The sequence below is a fragment of the Mesoplodon mirus genome (assembly GCF_964341445.2).
Source record: "Mesoplodon mirus genome assembly, chromosome: 2".
NCBI lineage: Eukaryota > Metazoa > Chordata > Mammalia > Artiodactyla > Ziphiidae > Mesoplodon > Mesoplodon mirus.
In genome coordinates, this window is record NC_138977.1 from 208,023,494 (window position 1) to 208,048,988 (window position 25,495).

At 40.9% G+C, this 25,495-nt stretch overlaps 1 protein-coding gene across 7 annotated transcripts in view; it reads right to left on the bottom strand.

Annotated features, from left to right (window-relative positions):
- The window catches only part of SORCS1 (sortilin related VPS10 domain containing receptor 1), a 562,818-nt gene that overhangs the window by 116,457 nt on the left and 420,866 nt on the right, over window positions 1-25,495 (bottom strand). For all 7 annotated transcript variants that reach the window (XM_082611124.1, XM_082611122.1, XM_082611123.1 and 4 more), the window contains exons 7-10: window positions 21,297-21,415; window positions 20,123-20,212; window positions 12,868-13,047; window positions 1,732-1,878 (exon numbers count right to left, since the gene is read on the bottom strand). In XM_082611124.1, coding sequence (XP_082467250.1) covers window positions 1,732-1,878; window positions 12,868-13,047; window positions 20,123-20,212; window positions 21,297-21,415 — 536 coding nt within the window. The remainder of the gene's footprint in view (window positions 1-1,731; window positions 1,879-12,867; window positions 13,048-20,122; window positions 20,213-21,296; window positions 21,416-25,495) is intronic.

The following is a 25,495-nucleotide window of genomic DNA, read 5'->3' on the forward strand; positions in this document are numbered from 1 at the left end:
AGCCTCTTTAGGTGATATGGTTAATGCTCTCTCATGGACGTTCAATCACCAAAGCACATGATGGGATGGAGGACCACGTGAAGGCGCTGGTGCATCTCATGCATCTTTGGCTAAATATCACATTGCTCCAGTGTGGAACTGCTGAAGGGGGAAGGCGGGCATGTCTTTAAAAGGCTACTGAAGCATGTCTTGCATAGAGTAGGCATTCAGTAAGTGACTGTTACACTTACTTACTCTGCAACTGGATTTGTGTACTTACTCTAACAAATGGCTTTCCCCCACACTCCACCCCTGTAAGTTGCCAGTAATAAGGATAGAAGCTGAGTGGGAGGCTCAATTTCAAACTGCTTCCCCTGATGCGTGGTGACAACTGCAATATCCTCTGCAACTAATAAGGTCAAGCTATGGCTGCTGGCATCTTCTCCACTGGGAGGGTGACCTGCCTACAGCTGTAGGAGATGAACCTGCAAAGTGACTGCTCAGACTTCATGGGACAGAAAGAAGCACGCTGAGTGTGCAAAACATTAAAGCTGGGATTGTATGACGGGTGGGAATGTTGATATAAATCAAGCCCCTCTTACTAAAACTAAGAGGTGTCTCCTCTAGCTTTACAGACTGGCCTCTCCTTTTCAGGCATTTAAATACAACTTTGAAATTGTTTTCTAGAAATTAGCATTTAATGATTCTTTGTTTTACAAGTAATCTGTTCTTCCCCTCCTTCTTCATTCACTCGTAACTATTCACGTGTCAAGTACAGGGCAGGCCCCAGAGCTACTAAGAGGAGTGAGATGTGACCTTATAACCTTTCACTCATTAATCTATTCCCCCTCAGGTAGACAGCAAACTCCTTGAAGGCAAGACCCATTTTTGATCCCTCTCTTGGAAACCATCATATAATCAAATACATAAATACATTGATCTGATCTACTTATTGCCCAAATGTTAGACAAGTTTTAAAAAGCCATACTTCAAAGCAGGGGTCAACAAACTTTTGTTTTTAAGGGCCATATAATAAATATCTTATTGGTGGACTGTACAGTTCCTGTCATGATTACTCAAGTCTGCCACTGTAGAGCAAAAGCAGCCATAGACAATATATAAATGAATAAGCATGACTACATTCCAATAAAACTTTATTTAAAGAAACAAGCAGTGGGCCAGATTTGCCCCCCAGGCCATGGTTTACCAACACCAACTTTATACAATGACATAAATGAATGGAACATATTATAAAGAGTACTGATTAAGGATTTAAATCAGTGGTTCTTACCTTGGTTTGAGGCATAAATTCCTCTGACAATATGAATAAACATCTCCACTGGAAAATACACCTACACAATTCTGCATTCAGTTCATCAATTCTACAGCTGAATTTATGTATCATTAGATCCAAAACAGGTTATTCCCAGGAAAGTAAGGGTACATTTCCCCACCATAGATGGAAACTATCATACTCTCCCTTAAACTACAATATGAGGTCCTCATCAGAAACTGGGCATCAACTGAACATCCTTAAAATGAACAAGAAACTTACTCATGTTCTCTTATCACTTTGGTCCAATCACAAGAGGCAGAGCTAGGATTCTTTTCCACACACTGCGTCACACCCTTCCCTGTCCCCTTCTGTTCATCAGCTGAGCAAGAAGCCCTGGAAACATGTTCCTCTGCTCGTTGAACCTCCATCTCCAGCCCTCACCGTGTGGGACATTTTGCCCCAATACGAAGACTCACCAGCAAGCAGTGCACAGGGTCTCCCCTTAGGTCCGTGTCCGGGGCCTGCAGCAAATGCCAGTCTCTGCCTTTGTTGTATGTGATGAAAGTCTTCACTTGGTTGTCAATCTTCTTGTTAGCCAAGAACATTCCCTTTATCCCTGCTACCTGGGAAAAATCGACATGGCTGAAAAATACATCAATTTGAGAAGAAATCTATTTGTTTTACTTAAAAAAAAAAAGTGTCAAATTCAGCTGTGAGCACTTGTCTTAGAGGAAAGAGGGTGAGGGTCATGCTTGTGTATAATGACCCCCTGGGACAGAAGACAACAGACCCGTGCCCCTTGTGGTATGAGGGTCTTAATGCAAATTTGATAGAGGCTTCTTATATCCCCTAAGGTAGGTTGATAGTAGCTTACTGTTGCCTACAGATAAACTCTGATGCTGTTGGCTCTGTGCTTGACAAATGATAAATAAATACGGGTTACTTTTATTTTAGGCATAGCACTCATAGTCTTAAATACTTTATCTCACTTAATTCTTATAATGGTCCTGTTGGATAAGTCTCACTTACTCTGTTTCACAAATGAGGAAACTAAGGCTCACTCAGGTAAAGTGACTTGCCCAAGGTCACAATGCCTAATGTTATACAGATAGTAAGTGGTGCATCCGAGATTTTAACCCAGAGCTCTGTGGCTTCACAGCCCCTGCCCTTAATGACTAAATCACTGCACTATCTACAGCCTTGGGCAATTAAAAGAGGTCAGTTAAAACTCAGGATCCAATTACTGTTACTTTTCTTTTTCTGTAAAAGATCTATTAAGCTACCAAAATACATTGAGCAAAAGAGAACAGCTTTTAAACTTAAAGAAGCAGTGGTTTCCCTAAATTGTCAAATAATCCCTCCTCCACTTCTATAACACTATTGTTCCTACTATAAACAGTCCTTATTAATTATTTGGCTCTGAAAATATGATTGCCTTCTCTCTTTTATACCTTAGGAAAGAGGTAACAATTGAGAAGTGGCCAAACTGTGCAGTAGCAAATGATTAATTGTGTGCCATGTTTTTCATGCGTTTTAGAACTTAAGAAACATATTTATATACATATTTGACTCTGCTTGAAATTATGACAACCCAGGAAAACTTGAGGGCAGTGAAAAAAGTGTCTGAAATGTGTTGACAAGTGCATTCCAGCACTATGCAAAGGTTATCCTATTTAATGCTCACAAAAGCCAGGAGATATAGTTACCATCAGCCTCATTTGAGGATGAGGGAACGGCAACTTAGATTAAGTGTCTTTCTGCAGCACAGACGGAGTAAGTGAATAAGCTAGCAAGCATATTTGAACAAATTTAACTTAACTCAGCCCCTTTATAATATGAAAATTTTTAAGCAGAAGGATGAAACCATAGTATCAGTCCCTGTCACATATGAACCACTATACCTAGTACTTTATGTGTAAAACCTCCAATATTCACTATAAACCTGCATAACAGCTATTATCCCGATGCTATAGATGAGGAAACCAAGGCATAAGGAAAATTTAATTGCTTAAGATAACAGAGAGTTGGGGTTCACACCCAGATCTGTTGGACTTCCAACATTCTTTCAACAAATACAGCTCTGACTGTCAATTCAAAGAGGCTGGGCTTCGATCAACAGAACACGCACGTTTTGCCTTTGCTTTTGACACAGTCAAACCTCATTAGTTTGTACCTGCTGTTTTGGCATCTGGGATCATTTAGAGTTGAGCCAATTTTGTACTCCTTTGGAACAACAAATCTGTTAAGCAAATAAATGGTATAAACGAGTTTCTGGGCGGAATACTGTGAACTACTTAGGAAAACAAGCCTCATTTGGGGCCAGTAACAGTAGCCAGAACACTTTCTTATGCATGGTGGATCCCCCATGAATGTGGAAGATGTAAACTTCCAGAAGTATTCTACCTCCTAATAAGGATATGTTAATTACAAATAATATTTACTGATAGTTATTCACTATTTCGGCTCCATAAGGACTACCCACCAGGGAAGCTCACGTTGGTTTCACATATGTTCGAGAGGCTGTTACATATTTAAATGACTAAACTGCCAATTCTTTAAAGATTCAATTTCATAAATCAGAATTTTCCTGCAGTCATACCTGTCTTCCCTCCACAGCAGTCCCAAACAAGAGAAATGACACTGTCATAACCATGCAACACTCTAGAAGTTTACAAGAAGTAGAGAATGGATACAAATATTACCCATCCCGGTAGTTCCCGTCCCCATTTCCCTCCCTGCCCTGTCTCTCTTTTGGCCCGGGTGTCAGAGCAGGGCTGTGCATGTTTAGGAGCTGGTGCATTTGGGACTTCCCTGGTGGCACAGTGGTTAAGAATCTGCCTGCCAATGCAGGGAACACGGGTTCGATCCCTGGTCCGGGAAGATCCCACAAGCTGCGAAGCAACTAAGCCCATGTGCCACAACTACTGAGCCTGCGCTCTAGAACCCACGAGCCACAAGCACTGAGCCCTCATGCCACAACTAGTGAAGCCCGCATGCCGCAACTACTGAAACCTGCGTGCCTACAGCCTGTGCTCCACAGCAAGAGGAGCCACCGCAGTGAGAAAACTGTGCACTGCAACAAAGAGTAGCACCCGCTCGCTGCAACTAGAGAAAGCCCACACGCAGCAATGAAGACCCAACGCAACCAAAAATAAATAAATAAATAAATTTATTTTTTAAAAAAAGGAAGCTGGTGCATTTGATCTGCAGAAGCGGTGAATTTATTGGCCCCTGACTGCATGGCATTTTCAAATGCCACTCGAGCAGACAGCCTGTGCTTTGTAATTCATCTCTGGCATCCAGGGCTTCAGGTTTATCTTGAGGAATAGAAACTTGGCAAAGCTGAGGGAATGTGTCACAATAGGGTACAGAGCTAGAGAGTGTCTTCTTATTTTCCTCTTGTTGCCAAGGCACTTAGCCTGTGAAAATCCCATTTGAGGTGTCTATCTATCTATCTATCTATCTATCTATCTATCATCTATCTATCTATCTATCTATTACTTATTTGTTTTGGCTTCTTTGGCCTGGTCTGCAAAGATGGTCACCCCTGCCTGCTCTTAGGGTTTTGTGCCATTCAAGGTTCCTTTCCCCTGAGCCTGAGAAGTCTATCTGTCTATGTGTCTCGGTGCTTGCCTATTGTGAGGTCTCATCACATGTCTCTAGAACCTCTACCCTCTTACTGTAGAACTTTCGATACCAAGGGAGCAGTATTAGTGCCCAAAATGTGGAATGTGTGTGTGTGTGTGTGTACTTGTGTGTACATGTATGCATATGTGTATTAATGTGTGTGTGTGTGTAAGGTCTGGGCTTCTGCTGAGGATGAGGGACATGTTTCTGTTGCCCGACAACCTCCCTCTGCATCCACAGCATGCAGACTGGGGTGGGACCGTGGTGGGATGGGGCAGGGGGTGGGAGGAAAACTACTATTCCTACTGGAAGACATGCCTTCACATAGACACAGAGTTCCAAGGAACATATTCCTATGAGGATGATACATCTCACTGTTGGGAATTTGTCTCCCTTCAGGGAAAGAGCTGTTATTAGCTTTTCTCCCTTTCTGAATTCTGCACAAAGATGCTGAGTGTGTTGAGAAGCCACTTTTCTTTCTTTGCCTCTCATACGGGGGAATTTGATACCAGAAGTTTCAAAGGTATTAGTAATTATTTCTTATTCTCTAATATCATATAAGCCAAAATAACATTTGGATTAGATTTTTAAATAGGAAGTGTTACAGCTCAAACCTCAAGCCAACACAAAGTACATCAGTACACTGACCATTCCCCAGGGTGACAGCCTCAAAATGCTACCTTCCCTTCTCTCCTCTTACTTTCTTTGATCATGTTTCCCACTCTCGTAAGCAGCATCCGAACAAGCCTCTCCCTACCTATCCTTCAAGGCCCAGCTCAGTAAGCCTTTCTCCAGAAACCAGGACCTCTTTTTTGTTGTTGTTGTTGTCGGCGGGCCTCTCACTGTTGTGGCCTCTCCCGTTGCGGAGCACAGGCTCCGGACGCGCAGGCTCAGCAGCCATGGCTCATGGGCCCAGCCGCTCTGCGGCATGTGGGATCTTCCCGGACCGGGGCATGAACCCGTGTCCCCTGCATCGGCAGGCGGACTCCCAACCATTGCGCCACCAGGGAAGCCCCAGGACCTCTTTTTCATCCTGACTGTCCCCAGCTCTTCTTCTCTGTCCTCCAATTTGTATAGACGGTACCTACATCTTTGCTCTCAACAACCAGGTAAGCTTCTCAAGGGCATCAGTCTTCCTGGAAACGTCTCTTGTACTCCTAACACTCCTTACCACATGTTAATTCTTCATAGATTCTCTCGTCATCTCTCACATCACTGTCTCCCACTTGAGTATAACTTTTGTTTTATCATTCAATCCACCATATTCCCTCATTAAAATTAATAACTGAAAAGTCACTTTGTACAAGAAGTCCTTTTTTTTTTCATTTTTAATGAAATAGGTAGAATTCTGCATTAGAAGACCGAACAACATTAACAGTGCCCCAAACGTATTGAGTATTTAAGAAATGTCAGACACTACATGAAAGGCTTTGCAAGCCTAAGCACATGAATCTAAGTGGTAGACTCAATACATCCTCATTTCACACATGCAAGAACCAAAGTCTGGATGGCGCCAGTCACTTGCCTAAGGTCACTCCCTGGAGAACCTTAGCAATGGACGCCACACCCGTCTGTCTATCTCAGAGCCCAGGCACTTAACCCTTTGGCAGTACTACTTCTTCAAACTTCTTTCTCACCCTAGAGCTTCCTGAGAGAAATATCATATATGGACATTATAGGAAGTTGCCTTTCACTCATTCTTTAGTACATGTACTCAATAGTTGTTCAATTAATATTTTTTGAATATCTATCACTTATCATGCATTCTAAGCACTGGAAATACAGCACCTAGAATGTCTAAGTAACTTTACAGTCATGCAGCAGGGTTTCTTTTTTTAAGAGTTAGAATGTGCTAGGTGCTGAGACTTGGATTTCTTTGGTGATTTAAAGAATGAACCCCAGATATCTTCTTTGTTTTTTAATATTCACCTCTAGAGGGTACTCTCCAGTCCTGATCTTTCATATGTTCTGCACAGAGGTTAAGTTGGGAAGATCTTACACAGGAGTTTTTGCTTATTTCTGCCTCCGATGCTGATTGGGAGTGATTCCTCCCACCCTCTCTGTCTCAGATTACATATCTGAAGTGTCAAAATTTGAAGAGAATAAAAATATGAATCAACAACAATGGCAAGAAAGAGAACATATTCATCACCATGATTTCTTTGGGCTTTGGAGATAGGATATTTTTCTGTTCTAAAGAGAGGATCCCAGCCAGGAGAGATACATACTCATCAGGGGTCCGGGGTGCCTCTGAGATCAGGGAACCCATTGCCAAAAATGTCTAAGTGTTCTTTCTTTCCCTGGGGCCTTGGTCAGGCAGCATCACCTACCCAGGGAAAGAGTAGCCTTAAATAATTAGATGGTATATTCTATGTCCTGTAATAACTATGTCCTGGATGGGAGACCATTTTTCCTCCCTATCTCTTATGCTGGATTGTAAGAGGTAGTCTTTTCCCAAGAATCAAGGTGTAAGCTACATCATCAGAACTATGGAGCTTTCTCTTTTAAAGAGAAGGTATTCATAACATACAGAAGACGCTATGTGTGTAACAGAACATGCATCAGTCATGGTTGTGTCTTTCATGCAGCTCCCTGTGCCTCACTCCTACATTCTGTGCATTCTGAATTTGTCAGCCAGGTGACTTCATTCCCAACACAACCCTTTCGCTTAGTTGGGGTGAACTGTTATTGTCCATTAAGCCAAAGGGCTCTTCATCATCATTAATTGATACCTCTTTCTCAGAGGAGGGAGGATATTGTCCAAAGCTGTCAGACCCACTCTCATCACCCACACCAGAGGAATACACTAAGAATCACACATCTCAGACACGCTCATCACACCTCTTTTGCTCTGGCCACCATCAGGCATGCTGTCTTCTGTGACCCATCCCACATGGTGCCACTGGAGAATTTATGCTATTCAGGAATGACAGAATTTTAGGACACTTATTTCTAGGATTCTCTTGCACAAATATATCCACCAGACAAAATTGGGAGCCACAGGATAACACAGCCTGAATTCACCTATAACTGCAGGCTCAGGACTTGGTTCAGAAGATGGCGAAGAGGTCCACAGCAATCATCTGCTGATTCTGTTTATGCTGGCTTTTCCTCAGACCGTTTTCTTCTTCCTGTCTGGTTTCCTCTATAGCTAGGTCAAGTCTAATACTATATATCCTGCTCTTTAGTGTGCTTCTATCTTAGGGTTATTACTCGGCCAAAATCAAATACAAGCCTAAATACTGATCTTTCTGGACACACATAATAGTTTCTAGCTAAGAGTTTGCATATTAGGGTTCAGATCCGAATTCTGCCACTTATTAGCTTTGTAAGCTTATAAAAATGATTGTATTCTCTCTGACTCCATTTTCCTATAAATGGGCATGATGATTACAGTCCGTGTCATAAAGTGAACATATAGACTGAATGAGATAATTATGAAAGGTTCTTTATAAAGTGCCTGGCACATAATGGTACCCCAGATATCATCTACTTAGTATGATCTTGCATCAGCAAAAATCACTCTCTAGCATTTTTTTCTCTGTAGCCTACTTTCCTGGCTCGCGTGTCTCAACTCTTTTGAATGGGGTCCATGGCCAATGGTCAACTCACACTGAGGGGAAATTCTGGTATTTCAATAACTAAATCATGTAAGATGGGCCCCCAACACTTTGTCCCCAACATTTCCCTACCTCATCACATAGACACATATAGTTCTAACGTAGAGAGAACCACATCTGTCATAAGGTTGCAAGGAGTGAGTGAATAAAATGATTGCTTTGAATGAGAACTGTGTCTCCCCCTGCATTTCCCACAAAGACTCACCAACAATACACATGCTCGATACACAGACTCATACAGTCATACATTACACAGCTCGCCTCTGCTAACATAGTATAAAGAGCACATAAGAAGAGCAGGCAATTGGCATGTACAAGCAAAGGATGCAAGCCATCCTGCCCAGTCACCCCCATATGTGAGCAGATGTGTACTCTATGTATACTCTGTCACCCTCACCTTGCATATTGCTCATCTCTCCTCCTTATTAATTCATCTATGGATTTTCTTACTTTTCATTTATCTCTAACCACTCATCATTCATTGCAATTCTACTGGGAAATTCAGGCTGGATGGCTTTCAGCTTCCTGCTAGGCAGAACAATCAGATTTAAGGAACATTTGTGTCAGGTTCTGTGTCAGCCAATATTCTTTCTACCTAGGTAATCAGCAGATATGGCACTGCCACTCTGATCACATCCATTTCAATTCAAGTTGCTGTGAACTGCCAGGCTAATAAAACAAAGACTCTTCTTCCCCGGCCCCAGGATGCAGGACACCTTTACATAATGTAGTTACACCACTGTTCAAAGTGATGGTAATAAGAGCCAGCAGTTTCCCAACAGATAGTCAACCGCAAGAGACACACAAAGGGAAAGCATAAAGATTACCAAAAAATGGTTTGTCGTGTCCAGAGGTCATTCTATTTCCTCTTCTCACTCCCTACCTGTTAGTTAGTTTTGATTTCAGAAAACCATTCACGAAAACAGTTGCAAATAACAGGAAATGACAAAGTCATTCTTGTTCAAATTTGTCATCTTTTCCATAATCAAGGGACTAATTAAAATGGTCTCTATTTTGGCAGAAAAAAAATTATCCAGAGAAATTATTCCACATTGACTTGAAAAGAGGGGAGAAGATAATCAGGAAGGAAAAATGCAACCTGAAAATCAAATGTTTTCAGGAGAGCAAGGACAGAGCTGAGACCAGGGAAGCAAACTGGGTGATTAATGTGGGACAGCTGATTAGACTTCACACTCTCCGAGCAAGATATTTCCACTGTAACTGCTGGATCAAGGCAAGAAATCATATGGCTTACCCTTCCCGCTCCCCATATCCTCAAGTCCATTCTCAAGTAGGTCTGTGACAAAGCAAGAGAGAGGCATGGACATATATATACACTACCAAACGTAAGGTAGATAGCTAGTGGGAAGCAGCCGCACAGCACAGGGAGATCAGCTCGGTGCTTTGTGACCGCCTGGAGGGGTGGGATAGGGAGGTGGGGAGGGAGGGAGACACAAGAGGGAAGGGATATGGGAACAGATGTATATGTATAACTGATTCACTTGGTTATACAGCAGAAACTAATAAAAAAAACATATGGTATTTCAAAAAAACACGCTTAAAGTTTAAATGTTTATAACACATTTACAAAAGAGGAAAGAAATGTTGCAATTTACATTTGTTTATAAGAAGACAGCTTTGGTGATAAAGGATGTCATACGGCCCTGCTAATTACAATATGGAAAGAAGCAGAGATCCAAAATGGTGGAAATACTTTGGACATTTAAACAATGTGGGTAGATTTTAAGACCAGAACACTGTCCTGGGGCTTAAACTCATTGGAACATAATATCAATTATACTATCTATAATTTGTTGAGTATTGTATTTCAGGCACTGTTCATGGCACTTTAAGAAGATTAGCTTATTTCATCTTCAGAGAAATCCTATCAAGGAGGTACCATGTTTATCCCCTTATTTTAAGCAAGAAAACTGAGGCTCAGAAGTTGTTGGATTTATCTCAAGAATATATATATGTGGTGTGGCCAGGATTTAAACCCAGACAGCCTGACTCTAAAATTTACACCCTAAATCAGAATTTTACCCTACATGAATTTGAAGGTAAATCACCAGAATATGTAAATGTTTTCCAGAATACATGTTCAGTTTGAGGCTGAGATATATGATACTATATTTATCTGGAACATGGGCAGGAAATGAAGTGGAAGAAACTCGTGAATGTATAAAAAATTTGCAGGGTATTTTTCTAAATATATACACAAAAACTACAACCTATGCTAGTCTACCATAATTTCCATCACAAATACTTGAGCTCCGAAATGGGCATACAGTTTGTTAACATGCCTTTATACACACAGAGAAGTTTAGATACTAGAAGAAAATTCCCAAGAACTCCTAAAGATGAAGGTATATAGATAGCATTAAAAGGAATTCTAATAATAGGTTTAAATTTCTTAAGTGAAATTGGTTTTTTTCTTTGACATACTGGATATGATTCCCTTGTTTCTCATTACACAAACAACCTCTACTCTCTGAACTTATCCTTCACCAAATGATGACGTCATTATGACTGAACATATTTGAATAAGTTTTATAATTCTTTTTCAGATAGAATATAAGTGTATGATTGCACTTCCCAAATTCTGAATATGTTTCATAATGGTTCATTATATCCCATTATAAATCCTTCATAGCACAAGACTGACAAATGGCTAAAATCCATCCCCAAATAGCAGCTTTCTTTTCACCTGACTGTGCTTTAAATGGCCATTAAAGTGTTGGTGTTTGTCATAAAAGCTAACTGATCCAACATATGATTTTATTTTGAAGCTGGTCATTCTGAGAAACAAAGGGTCAGAGTTCCCTTAGGGAAATCTGGTAAACTCTGCTTTTTGTTTCTCCTCCTCACCCCTCTTTAGGAAAAGAAAGACGTATTGATCTTATCTCATGCATTGGCCCTCTGAGAGGATGGCAATTAGCTAATAGAGGTTATGCAGTCAGAAAGGTCGTCAAGTACAAGGGAGTGTCTTTTTTTTTTTCAATATTTAGCTATAATCTTTTTTTTTTTTTTTTTTTTGTGGTACGCGGGCCTCTCACTGTTGTGGTCTCTCCCGTTGCGGAGCACAGGCTCCGGACGCACAGGCTCAGCGGCCATGGCTCATGGGTCTAGCCGCTCCGTGGCATGTGGGATCTTCCTGGACCGGGGCACGAACCTGTGTCCCCTGCATCGGCAGGCAGACTCTCAACCACTGCGCCACCAGGGAAGCCCAGCTACAATCATTTTTTAAAAAATTTTATTTTATATTGGAGTATAGTTGATTAACAATGTTATGTTAATTTCAGGTGTACAGCAAAGTGATTCAGTTATACACATAAGAGGGATAGATTGGGAGTTTGGGACTGACATGTGCAAACTGCTATCTTTAAAATGGATAACCAACGAGGACCTACTGTATAGCACAGGGAACTCTCTCAGCATTCTGTAATGACCTAAATGGGAAAAGAATTTGACAAGGGAGTGCCTTCTGATGCAATGCAAAGACATCCTCTTAGTTCTTTCTTCAGAGAGATGCAAGGGAGCACTGCCATCGCCTCCTTGCTCCACCCCTGACACCCTATTAGCCCCTCAAGACTATTTTCAAATTTCACACTAGGCTCACTCTTATTCAAACCCTTTAATTGTTTGACTGCTTCCCTAGACACTTTCCAAGCCCTCTGGGGCTTCATGGCCTGTGGACTTGGTTAACAAAGAATCCCTCCCATTCTCTAGTAGGTCTGTGTCTTTATTCCCGTCTTACCCCTAGGTTCTTCATTACCTTTTTTTTTCTTAGATTCCATATATATGTGTTAGCATACGGTATTTGTTTTATGGGGAGGGGGAAAGGTAAGCTGGGACAAAGTGAGAGAGTGGCATGGACATACATACACTACCAAATGTAAAACCAATAGCTAGTGGGAAGCAGCCACATAGCACAGGGAGATCAGCTCCGTGCTTTGTGACCACCTAGAGGGGTGGGATACGGAGGGTGGGAGGGAGGGAAATGCAAGAGGGAAGAAATAATGCGGACATACGTATATGTATAACTGATTCACTTTGTTATAAAGCAGAAACTAACACACCATTGTAAAGCAATTATACTCCAATAAAGATGTTAAGAAAATAAAAAAATTTTAAAAATAAAATAAAATAAAATAAAATGAAATAAAGAATCCCTCCCAGAGCTGTTTTGTGGATTGCAAATTAACCAACAAAAATGTTCGGCAACCCCGCCTCCCTCTCCCAAATGGAATGAGGCCACACAAGGAACTAGTTATTAAAATGATCGAGGGAACGGCCAACTTGGGGACTTCAGCTGCCAGTCCCAGCACTGCAGTGGCTCAAGACCACACGTGCCTTGTGACATACCTCATAGAGGTCGATCATGATGTTGCCCTCAGGGCCTGTGCTGCTCTGGACATTCTCCAAGGCCAGAGTGAAGTAGACACCACGGGTGTCTGAGATGTAGAGGTTGTATGTGTCGTTTTGGTTCCATTCTTGGACCGCTGCGAACACTTGGTTCTCATCAGTGCTGATGACATGCATGTCCTGAGGAAAGACGCAGGGAAGGAAACAGGAAGAAGAGTTTTATAAGTGCACCTGGCACGCGTCCACAGAGTGGAATGCGATGAAGGATACCAGAATAGGCTCATAGGTACTGTGAGGCAGGACAGAGATTTTCCTACAGCATATTTGTGACATAATAGTTAAGTGTTGGTCACGTATTTCCTTTGTCATTTATGAGGTTAGGCAGTAAGGTCATCAGAAAATAGGACAGGGAGATGCTTGGTAGCTCAGTTACAATTTAATTACCTCATTAGATAATTTGAAGGATAATTTCTCAAATATGTATGAGTTTGGAGAATCAGGCATCCTGATAACTTTGCCAAGCACAAACATAGTACATGTTCAAAAGGCATATATGGGGCAAATACGAGGGGCAGCGAGAAAACAGACAAGCTTTGCATCTCTCACTGTGGTCTAGGGACCAGCAGCATGGGCATCACCTGTACGTTTGTTAGAACCTCAGGCCTCACCTATCGAATAGAAATCTGTATTTTAATAAGGTCCATGGATGATTAATATGCATATTAATGTTTAAGAAGCACTTCCCTAAGGCTCAGCAAGCCCTAGAGGTTCCAGAGGAAAAATGTTCACCTGAGACCCCCAGAGCACTAATCTTCAGGTTAATGAGTGTTCAAGGGTTTAGCTTATCAAAACCTGTACCCTGAGAAGTTCCCCAGGAAACCTTAAATAAAACAGGGAAAAACAGTCTGCATAAATGATGATGTTTTCAGACTCTGGTTGTCCTGGAAGATAGAAACAAGGCAGACGTAATGTGGAGGCAGTGAGCAGATGTCCCTGGGCTGGGGATTCCAAATCCTTTCTCTCCCCATTCAGAACTCCAGAGGAGTGGGCGTTCAGGGAGAGGCTGACATAGACCAAGGCTTGATGTCTCAGACCAAGGCCTGTTGTCTCCTTCAGGAGATCTCGCTCATTGCTCTCGGCAGCCTTCCCCCCTTCGCCCAAGGTGGTACACATTGGTATCGTGTTCAAAAACCAAAAAGCAAAACAAAAACAGAATTATGTATGAGGCTAAAGGTAAAAGAACAACCTGGAAAGATTCTTGAGCCTTTGTGTAGCTCAGTGCTCAGATCCTCCCAGAGGGATCATCCACTCTCCTTGAAAAGATTCAGGAGGTCTGTCAATCTTCCTTGGCAACAACTCCAGGGCTGGAAAATTCTACCTAAGTTCAAAATTTTCCATTGTAATATATGCCCACGTTCTCTCAATCAATCAATCAATCAATCAATCAGCAATTCAGCTTCAACTCTGCTTTAGACTTAGAGGAACAAGTCTGTCATTCCTCTTGAAAACTGACCATAGTGAACACATATGATTCCAGAAGAAAGAAGTCCTTATCCAAAGGCTCTTGTATTTCTGACACCTTCTCAGGCCTTACTGCCATACTCTATAGAGTTTGATAACGTTTTTATAGAAAAAGTGGGGAGGCCAAAAATGAATCCTGCCCATGAATTCAATTTGGTTGATAATGCAAACTAAGGTTTGGTATAAAAGTTGGCCATATCTTATATCTGCCCAACGCCTATGTACATTTCTTCTGGCAACTGTAGCTTGATGTTCTTTGAAAAAACATCCTCATCCTTCTCAGACAAATTTCCTCCCTATGCTCAGTCTTTGCTACTTTCTCCCACCCTCAGCACCAGAAGTGAACTTGTAGGCCTAGCATTCAGAAAATTCCATTTTCCTGATGACCGTGATTGGATCAGTGATGGCAAAATCAGTAAGACATGATGCTAGAATGACTGTGGAATCATTAGAGAGAGAGAAAAAAGGTATTTTTTTACTGTTAGTTTGTAAGCAGTTGGAATAAAAATAAAGTCTAGATCTGATGGAGACATATCTTGGAGGCAGAGGATAAGCCAATCTTGGAAAAACAGGCTCAAAAGGTGGAGAGAGATGGCCCAAATTCTATGATACTCTTTGAGCCTCTGAACGTGGATATCTAAGGAGCCTGCCCACCCGCAAACTTGTTTAGTTAGAGAGGACAGTAGAGCAAAATGATTAAAAGAATGGTCTTTGAAATAAAACTACTTGAGTTCAAATCCCAGCTCTGTCATTCAGCTGTGCGAACGGAACTTTGTGCCTCAGGATTTCCACCTGCAAACTAGAGATAATAGTATGCCCTTCATGGAGTTGTGAGGATTAAATTAGTTAGTAAGTGTTAAGCATTTAACCACAGTGCCTGGTGTTAGCATCTGCTCCATACATGCTAGCTATTTTCTGTTAAGCAAACCCTAAATCCCCTTTGTTGATTAAGCAAGGTTGATTTGGCCTTTCTGTTCATTGCAAATATTAGGGTGCTAATACACTTAACAAAAAGTGGTTCATCCAAATGTTTTGTTTCTTTCTAATCGAGGGAATTAACTGTGGAAACTAGTCCAAAGGCCATTCATCCACTGAGGGTCAAACCTTCTATGGCTCCCCATTTCCTATAGGACAAAGATCAAAGTCCTTACCCTACCACTTAGAACCCTTAAATAACTACTCCCAATTCATGTTTCCTTCCTTGTTAGCAGGATGTAGCTTCATCCCTGAATTCAAGTTAAAATATTTCAGCAGTAACCTGGTCCCTGCCTAACTGTGCCTTTGGACCCATTAAATAATCCTAGGGGCCAGAGTAAATCATCCATACTACCGCAGCCCACTCAAACTTTTCCTTGGTCGGTGTAAAATGCAAAACAGATGCATCAAGTACTTAAGTCACTTAGAGAACTAGTAACAGCAAAAACAGATTCAATGGCCATCGCTAGATAAGGGCCAAGGGCAGATCTCTCTCTATATATAATCTAATTACATTGAAGAGACTGTTTAAAAACTATGTTGGTCTTAAATATTTTAACTGAAACGTCTGACATATTTAGCTGCCATCTTTCCTTTCTCTTCTTGCCTACACGCGCCTATATCAGGAAAATATGTTATTTCACCCAAAATGGCACTTTATGTTGAAAGCTTATACTGAGATACAAAATTTTAGACCAAGAAGTGAACCCTGAGATGTTCTAGAGCACTTCCCAACATCTGTTCCATAGGACACCAGTATTGTTCGATTTTAATAGATTTTTTTTGAATGGATCCTTTTGTAAAACGTTTTGATTAATGCTAACTATACAGCTTTCTTGCTCACAGGACATCCTAGAGCCTTTAACATATCAGCGAGCTTCTGTTAGTCTCTAGGCAAGGAGCATGGAATGGAGTTTATTTCTTTTTTTAAACTCACGATCACAGAACCAAATTGTCATGAAGCATCTCTATGGGCATTTTATTGAGTAATGAGTTTCAGAAAATATTATTGTGAATCTAAGCTCCGTATTTTAAAAATGTAAAAAAAAAAAAAAAAAAAGAAAGAGAAATTGACAAACCAGTCCAAGGTTCAAAGCAGGGGAATGACAGATGTAGGTCTGGAATTAGGGTCTCTTGCTGTGAATCAAGCAGCCTTTTCATCACCCACACCCCAGTTCACATCGATCTTCTCCAACACAGACAACTAATTCTAATATTACCTTACTTTTATAGAGTATCTGTCCTCCAAAATGCTCAAAGCACTTTCATATGTGTTGCCTCATTTATCTCACTTGAGTAGCTCAGAATGAGCTCCAAGTATGGTAAGGGAGGAAAACTGTCACTAGGTCTCCCTGTCTGGAGGGCCTCATGCTCTTAATGGTAACAGCAATATTAAAATCTCCCCACCTCCCTCTCTGGTCATCTTTACCATTATATTATTATTTTTTTAATACAGCTCAGGGTAACCTCAGTCTTTCAAGAGTTGATACAATGGCAGGGGATGATTAAAGAAAATTTGAGCATGTAAGTGCAGGTTTGTCTCAGTTCCTTTGGTGGGCATGAAGCTTTGTTCTTTTCCAGCTGCAGCAGCCCTGCTTTGATAGAGGGTCCTGAAATAATGCATTTGCCATGGATCACTCCACCCAAGCTGGGGCTTCTCTTTGAAGGTGTAATGGGATTGTAATGAGGCATCTCATTGCCTTAAATAATAAACACCCACTTGGACCAAATAGTACATTCATTTGCTGTAGTGGTTCCGATTTTTCTGGGGACAAGCTAAATTAATCACCCCATTCTACCCTCGGACCTCAGATGAGGCTGACTAATGGAACATGCTCATCTGGGACAGTGTGGGAGGGGCCAGACAGCCAATTCAGGCTCAGACTAAAACTCTTCCTTCCAGATTGGCAAGATGCCACTGGGGGCAGCTGTCAACAGTGATTGGTGTGATGGCTATGAACAGGCAATGCCCAGTATGTGTTTCCCAACCCTCCAGCCAAGGGGCCAAGTGGTTTCTTTGTTTTAAAATACCATTCTGAGGCTGCAGAGATCAATGGGACTTTTTCTCTGGATGCTCCTCAGTATATAAAAATTTGGGGGGGGGGGGCGGGTGCTGCTCCCTTTTAGTAATAGAATCTATTAATTTATTTAGAGAGTAGAAAAGTGTAATACAAGGAATGCCAGTTTGGGAGTCAGGAGATTCAAGTTCTAGCCTCAAATCTGCAGCAAGAAGCATCTGGTTTGGCTGAAACTTATTCCACTCAAAAAGTATATTCCCAAGAGTAAGTAAGCACGAGATGAGTGGCTTGAAACTGCTGTTTCCTGATGTGGTCCCAATTCCCACAGGCCTCTTGAACAGGAGCATCTCACTGCATTGAGTATGTTCTTGTTTTTAAAGGTGAAAATCTTACAAGCCAACTACTTCATTTATTGGTCAAAGATGGCAATTTATTTCAGTGCTCAAGTGAAAAAAACCAAAACAACAAAAACAAAACAAAACAAAACAACCACCAGCTCTGCTGGACTTACCAAGGTAACATGATCACCTCCCTCATGGACCTCCCTAAAAGATTATCAAGGGTAATTTTAACAACACTCAGTTTTTCTTTTACATACTGACTTTACCCAATTCTCATCTAAAGCACAACTCCAATCTTGTGTTTGTCTTTTTGAAAAATGTTTTAAGCCAAATCAAGAGCAAGGAGCATTTAAACATACACAGGCATAGGCATATAGTTCTGGGCAATTACAACTGTCATTAATCTCTTAGCAGCTGAAAAAATAACTACTAATATGGAAATAGTTCTTTGTAGTTAATCGTGTAATTTAATGTGTGTTATTATCTCTAATGGGCTGAGGTTTACAGCTCACTTTTCACTATGCTAAGGTTAGGGGCAGAGTGCTGGCCAAGGACAAGAATTCTGCCTGGAGAAGCCACTGGCTCTCCTGGGAGAGGCGACCTGCAGCGCCCTTGTGCTATATCTATCACTGATCCCCTGGGCAGGTAGCTGATGTTGGTCCAAGATAGCAAACTACAAAGTCATGGATAAAAATACAAGACAAAGAGTCATGAAAACACAATTGAAAAAGAAGTTATTTATGTTCTTTGTTCAACCAAAGGTTTCAAAGCTGAGCTATATTTAAACCTACACAGTCCCCTTCTTACAGCCACACACATCTCCCTTGCTCTATTGATCAAGGCACACCTGTCAGAATGGCCATCATCAAAAAGTCTACAAATAACAAATGTTCGGGAGGATATAGAGAAAAGAGAACCCTCCTACACTGTTGGTGAGAATGTAAACTGGTGCAGTCACTGTTGAAAACAGTATGGCATTTCCTCAAAAAACTAAAAATAGAACTACCATATGATCCAGCAATTCCATTGCTAGGTATATAGCCAAAGAAAACAAAAACACTAATTCAAAAAGATAAATGTACCTGAATGTTCATAGCATTATTATTTACAATTGCCAAGATATGGAGGCAACCAAAGTGCCCAATAGCAGATGAATGGATAAAGAAGATGTGTGTGTGTGCATGTGTGTCTGTGTGTGTATGATGGAATATTAGCCATAAAAAAGAATGAAATCTTGCCTTTTGTGACAACATGGATGGACCTAGGGAGTATTATGCTTAGTGAAATAAGTCAGAAAGAGAAAAACAAATCCTCTATGTTATAGCTTATATGTGGAATCTAAAAAGTAAAACAAATGAATGTATATTAAAACAACAAACAGACTCACAGATATAGAGAACAAACTAGTGGTTACCTGTGGGCAAAGGGAAGGGTGGAGCACCTAGATAGAGGTATGGGGTTAAGAGATATAAACTACTATGTATAAAATAAATAAGCAACAAGGATATATTGCACAGCACAGGAAAATATAACCACTATTTTGTAATCTATAAAAATATTGACTCACTATGTTGTATACCTGAAGCTAATATAATACTGTAAATCAACTATACTTCAATAAAAAATTTAAAAATAAAAACACTCACATGTCAGTGGTTGTTGCTAGAAAAAAAAAAAGGCACAATACATTAACAATTTCTGACTACTTAAAATACATCACGGGGCAGCAAGACCTCAAATCCACAGCTTTGAGCTCCCAAGTCAGTTTCACTTCCACTAGGTGGCGCTCCATATTAACGCAGTTCTTCAGTGTTTGTGGAGAGAGAGTCTGGGGATGTTAGCGGTTGGGAGTCTTTAACTTTTGTCTGCCACTCTTTTTAAAGGAGTATGTCTTTGGGAAAGTCTAAAAAATTAGCTATGTCTCCGAACCCTAAAGACAACCAGTCTCGTAAGTTCCACTGGGAAAGAAAGCAGATGTCGGATGCTACATAGCTGCATCACCTCTCCATGATGAATAACAACAAAATGGTATATATGTATGTATCATACCTGTTGCACTGATATACTGTGCATCCAAAGCATAGTTTCTGTGCTGCTAGAAAACCAATACATCCCACTTGAAAAGCAAAAGCACATCAGTCATCAATTTACTCAGATGCTCCTACAGCAAGAATTCCAAAGAATTAGAGAGAGAAAAAGAGAGAAAGAGAGAGGTGGGGGAGGGAGGGATGGACCACTGAGAGAGAAAGGAGGATAAGGAGGTTGGCAAAAAGGAAAGTAAAGAAGTGAACTTGAGAAACAGAGATGGGGGATGAAAAGAAATAAATAACTACAAGAGACTGAAAGGGTCCTTGGGAAAAAGAGTAGATACTGAAATAGAGAAATTGATTCAGGCCATACCTTGGGCAAAGCATATTTGGGCAGCTTCATTTGGGCAAACGCATTCTTTCGGTAGGAAACGTAGTAGTGTGGCCGTCCTCCTGATGTCAGCTGGAGCATAAACATAAAGGGTGTAAGAAGAGCTACTACGACAGTTACAGGTCACAGAAGGACAGCCCCTGAACGGAAGGGGGTAGCTGCCAACACAACAGCGTAAGTGAGTATTGTGGGCCAGTGTAAAGAATTGGCAGTCAGTTCAAAAACAACTTAGTGTATGTGAATTCAGAGGCCCATAGTGAACCCACTGCACAAAAATACAATTCTTCAATTTGCCCTGCGGTACAGAAGTCAGGAAACATTTTTAGCAAGTTTTTTTTTAATAATACAAGCCTTAGGGTATATTGGATCTGTGTCCCTCAGCAGCCCAGCCATCTAGCCCCAAGACTTTGACCACACAAACAGGTCCCTGTGCCAGATCAGAAGGAAATGGTCCAGGTCACAAGGTGGCAGAATGGGAGCCCCCATCTTGGCACTGAATTCCAGTTTTGTGCAGTCACACTGCTGGCTGTGAGCATGTCCCACATACAGCAGTGCTGCTGATGTGTTAGACGAAAATCCAAGCCAGCATCGTGGTTCAAAATCATTCTAGACCTCAACCTCCCAGAAGAGAACAAATGGTGAGCTACCTCCCCCAGGTCTGCCCAGAATGTACAGCCCAAAGAACCCTGTGAGTCTGAGGGAGGGCGAGAAGCGCTGTGGTCTCCAACTCAGCTGAGCAGCATGAGGTGCAGGCTGTCAGCGGTGCACTGCCACTCTCTTTCTCCTTTGGAGCCACTCTTTTTTTCCCAGCTTTATTGAGATATGAGCCGCATAGCACAGGGAGATCAGCTCGGTGCTTTGTGACCACCTAGAGGGGTGGGATAGGGAGGGTGGGAGGGAGATGCAAGAGGGAGGAGATATGGGGACGTATGTATATGTATAGCTGATTCACTTTGTTATACAGCAGAAACTGACACACCATTGTAAAGCAATTATACTCCAATAAAGATGTTAAAATAATAATAATAATAATGCCTTTTTTTTTCTTTCTTTATTGCTTTTCAGGGAGTGTAAGCAGGCAAAGGGGCTGCATTAGGGACAGAAGCAGAGAAGGGAAATGTCTTTGACACAATCAATGGAAGTGGATCTTTCATACCTGAACAAACACATAATCATCCTGGACAATCAAAGAGTCTGGGTCAATGTAGCCTGGGAAAGGTCTGTTTCTGCTGGCCTCTGTGCAGTTCTGCATTCGGCAGGTTAGGTATTGTGAATCTGAAATACACGAGGGTGGGGTGATATACACACAGCATGTTAGAGTCAGAGTGGACATCTTCTACTTCTCTTGCTGTCTGCAAGCCTTTCAACAAACCTCACATTCTCTATTAACTACATTACTGTTACTATTGTCGTTAAAAGTATTATCAGTATTATTTTACTCACTTGCTGTCAACACCACCATCACTATTTCCCAGTGCCTCCACCAACTCTTGTCATCTTAGCATATTAAATTCCTGTTAATTAAATTTCTTCCTTCCAAACCCAAATGAAAATATTTTCAAGAGCGGGCAATAATACTTGTGCCTTCTTTGTTATTTTTTCTCATTTATAGGCTTCACCTCCACACTTCGACCTTCGATAAACTGGGAAACACACACATATGTGCCGTCATCAATCACCTCACGCTAGAAGTGCCGTTGTTATAAACAGTAAGAGGCTATGTGAAGATAAAGGTTTTTCTTCTATTACTAATCGGGAATAAAACAGAATTGACAGGAGATTCCCAACTCAAAAACGTTGCCCTCATTTTATAGGTGAGTAAACTAAGACCCTGAATCTCACCTGAGACTATAGCAGGTGATAAACATATCAGTAATAACAACTCAATAGATTTGATCTCTGTTGCTGGAAGCATATTGTATGAGGGAGGCTGTCGCTGTTTTTCAACCGCAACTATTCTGCCCTCTCTATGAATCAGATGTCACTTAAAAGTCCCTTTGCCTCCTCGCGCTTAGAATAAATTCAAACCCTCTACCACCAGTGCTTCAACTGCCCCTCATGCTAGTCTCTTCTCTCCCTGTGACTCTTCTCATCTAAACTGCAATATGTTCAGGAATTTGGCCAAACTTTCTACCACTTAAGAGGCTTTACATTTGGGCTTCCCTGGTGGCGCAGTGTTTGAGAGTCCGCCTGCTGATGCCGGGGACTCGGGTTCGTGCCCCGGTCCGGGAAGATCCCACATGCCGCGGAGTGGCTGGGCCCGTGAGCCATGGCCGCTGAGCCTGAGTGTCCGGAGCCTGTGCTCCGCAACAGGAGAGGCCACAACAGTGAGAGGCCCGCGTACCGCAGAAAAAAAAAAAAAAAAAAAAGAGGCTTTACATTTGTATTCCCTCTACCTAAACTGCTTCTCCCCAGGTTGTTCCCCAAAGAATGTCTAGATTTCAGCTTACTGTTACTTCTGAGGGTTTTCCATGATTACTTTCGATAACACTCCATCCTGTTAATTCCCTTCATGGAATTTATCACAATCTAAAGTCACCTTGCTCATGATTTATTTCTGCCCCTCTCCCTGTTAAGAATATAAGCTCCATGAAGACAGAGACCTCTTTTGTCTTTGTTGTTCCCTCCTAGACCTCCAGATTCTAATACTGTTCCAGGCACACAGTACGTAATAAATAAATATTCCTTGGAACATACCACTTTACTGGAAAATATCTTTTTGAATGAAAAAGGAAGTTATTTTACCTTTTTTTGGTGCTTAATGAGTGGGTAAGTTTAATTTTAGGACATCAAAGATGTATGAAGAAATCCACTCTTCCAAATGAAGAAATCAGGACATGATTATTTACATGAAATGGGGGGTAGGCAATCGTATGTTGAGTTGGATATAAGGATTCACTAATTGACTTCCCTGAAGGAAATTTCTAGCGCTACTTTTACGGAAGAACTTGGGTAAACCTGTATTCTACAAGGAGTGCCACTAGGGGGCGGCATGCACATTTGCTCCAACTGACCAATGGCTGACGTAGCTGCTGATAAGCTCGAAGGAGAGCTTTATCTACCATCTTCCTTTATCCATAATCTTCCTTTATCCCGCTGCCATGTGTGGTGATGGGGATAGCTCTCAAGTATTTTAACCCATCTAGTCCTCCAAAGAGAAACTAAAGAAAAGCCTTTGACTCTCCCTTCCCTATCTCCTTTCTTAGACATTCTTATAGTTTCATTTTAGGGCATAACTCATGATCTTTCTCCCTGAAGAGAATTTCTGGGACTCATCCCTTCCCAGAACAGTTTTCCCCATGGCACACAAAATCTGTACCTCACAATTTCACACTCCATCAGACCCTTTTACAGCTTTAGTTGACTTCTGTTTTTCAAAAGGCAACTCAGGGTCATAGAAATGGAGATTGGCATCTGTGAGACCTGGGCTTGAGTTCTGGTGTGGTCATAGCTGCATAATTCAAAGGAAATTATCTTCCTGAGTCTTGCTACCTTCATCTATTAAATGAAGATGCCAATGTCAACTGTCTTGTAGTTTGGCTCTAAGAATTGACTAAAATAATATATATGCTAAATGCTTTGAAACTCAAAGTTGTACAAATGTGAGTTGTTACTATCAACTATAGTGTTCCTGTTTTCTCTTTTGCTTCTTTTCACAATGATTAGATCAGTTTGGGGCACACAGTTTGTCCTTAAGAAAACTGAATTTGAGTATTACAGTTATATTTCACTATCAGGTACTATCGGTGACCTATCCAATGTTCATTCCTCCCTGCCTCTTTGCCAGAAAAGCCAGCACTGGACCTGGTGGCTCATCTTTCTTCCACATGAATCAGAAGCTCTGATGTGCAGGGAATAAGCCTCTTGAGTTTATGCCCACTCTACTTGCCATCATTTGCTTTAGGAAAAGCCATTTAAACCAATTCTAGTAAATAAGAAGTGAAAGAGATCTTTTAAGGGGCTACAGGGAGGCACAGCAGAAGACCTTCTTCTGCTACCAACACTGAGTCCACATGATGTGTGGGACTGCTCTAGCCTTCTTGTGCATGGAGGAGTCTTACAGTTAAGCTTACACAATGAGTATGATGAAGAGGTGGAAGGGACCTGTTCCCTGATGACATCATTGAGGTACTGATTATACTGAACCCAGGGTTGCCCTGTCTCTGTGCTTCTTGTTATGTGAGATAATGAATGAAAACAATCTGAATCAAAGGTTCAGAATTTGGAAGTCTCAGGCTTCAAATTACAAATACAACTTCCAATTACAGTTTCTCAGACTGCCACCTCATGAGGACTTCTTGATGAATATACACAGTGCTTGTTTTATCTACAATGGTGTCTAATAGTTTCTTTCTTAAGACCTCAACTTCCTCTTCAAAGGTCCCTGAGCAAGAATAAGATGGAAAATATAAAAATAAACTTTTCAAAAAAAATAAAAATTAAAAAATAAACTTTTCACATTAATAACTATACAAAAATTATAAATCTGAGGGATCTGGGGAGAAATGAAAAGAACAGGGAAACTAATATTTGTTGAACATCTACATGCCGAGTACTCTAAAGCATGTTCACACTTATTTGGTACATTTAATCTTCACAATACTATAGAGTATAATTTATCAACTGACTTTGCAGATGAAGAGAATGAAGCTCCAAGAGGTTATAGAAATGGCAGTATGTGGTTTCAAACGGGGTTGGTTGGCCTCCAAGTCTGGTTTATTTCCACTATGTTGCATAGTGGAAATAATGCAACCAATTGGTTAGGGCCAATTTTTGTTAAGCATGTTTTTTGGCTTCCAAGTATAAATGGATATATCTAGATTAAAAAAAAAAGGCTGTACATTTGTATTTTTGTGCAGGGTCATTTGGCAATATGGATCAACATCTTTTTGGGTTCATTTCTGAGAATTCGACTTGAAGAAATAATTAATGATCTATGCCAAGATTTATCTACTTTGATATTCATCATAGTGTTGCTTATAATTTAAAAAAATAAGAGAAAACAAAACGGCCAACAATTGAGGAACAACTAAATAGACTGTGGCACATGCATAGTTTGCTATTAAAATCCTGACTCTAGACTATATATGAGGAATTACAGAAATGCTTAATGCATTTTATATCATAAAAATAGCTTACCAATTAATAATGTTGTATCAGTGTTAATTTCTTAGCTTTGAGAAAGAGAAAATAGTTGTATAAGATGTTAACATTAGGAGAAGCCGGGTAAAGCTGCACTATCTTGCTAACTTCTCTGTTTATCTAAAATTATTCCAAAATAAAAGTTTTTAAAAAGTAGGTTACCAAAATATGTGCATATGGACACGATTTTGTGCAAGTGGTATATATAGATGT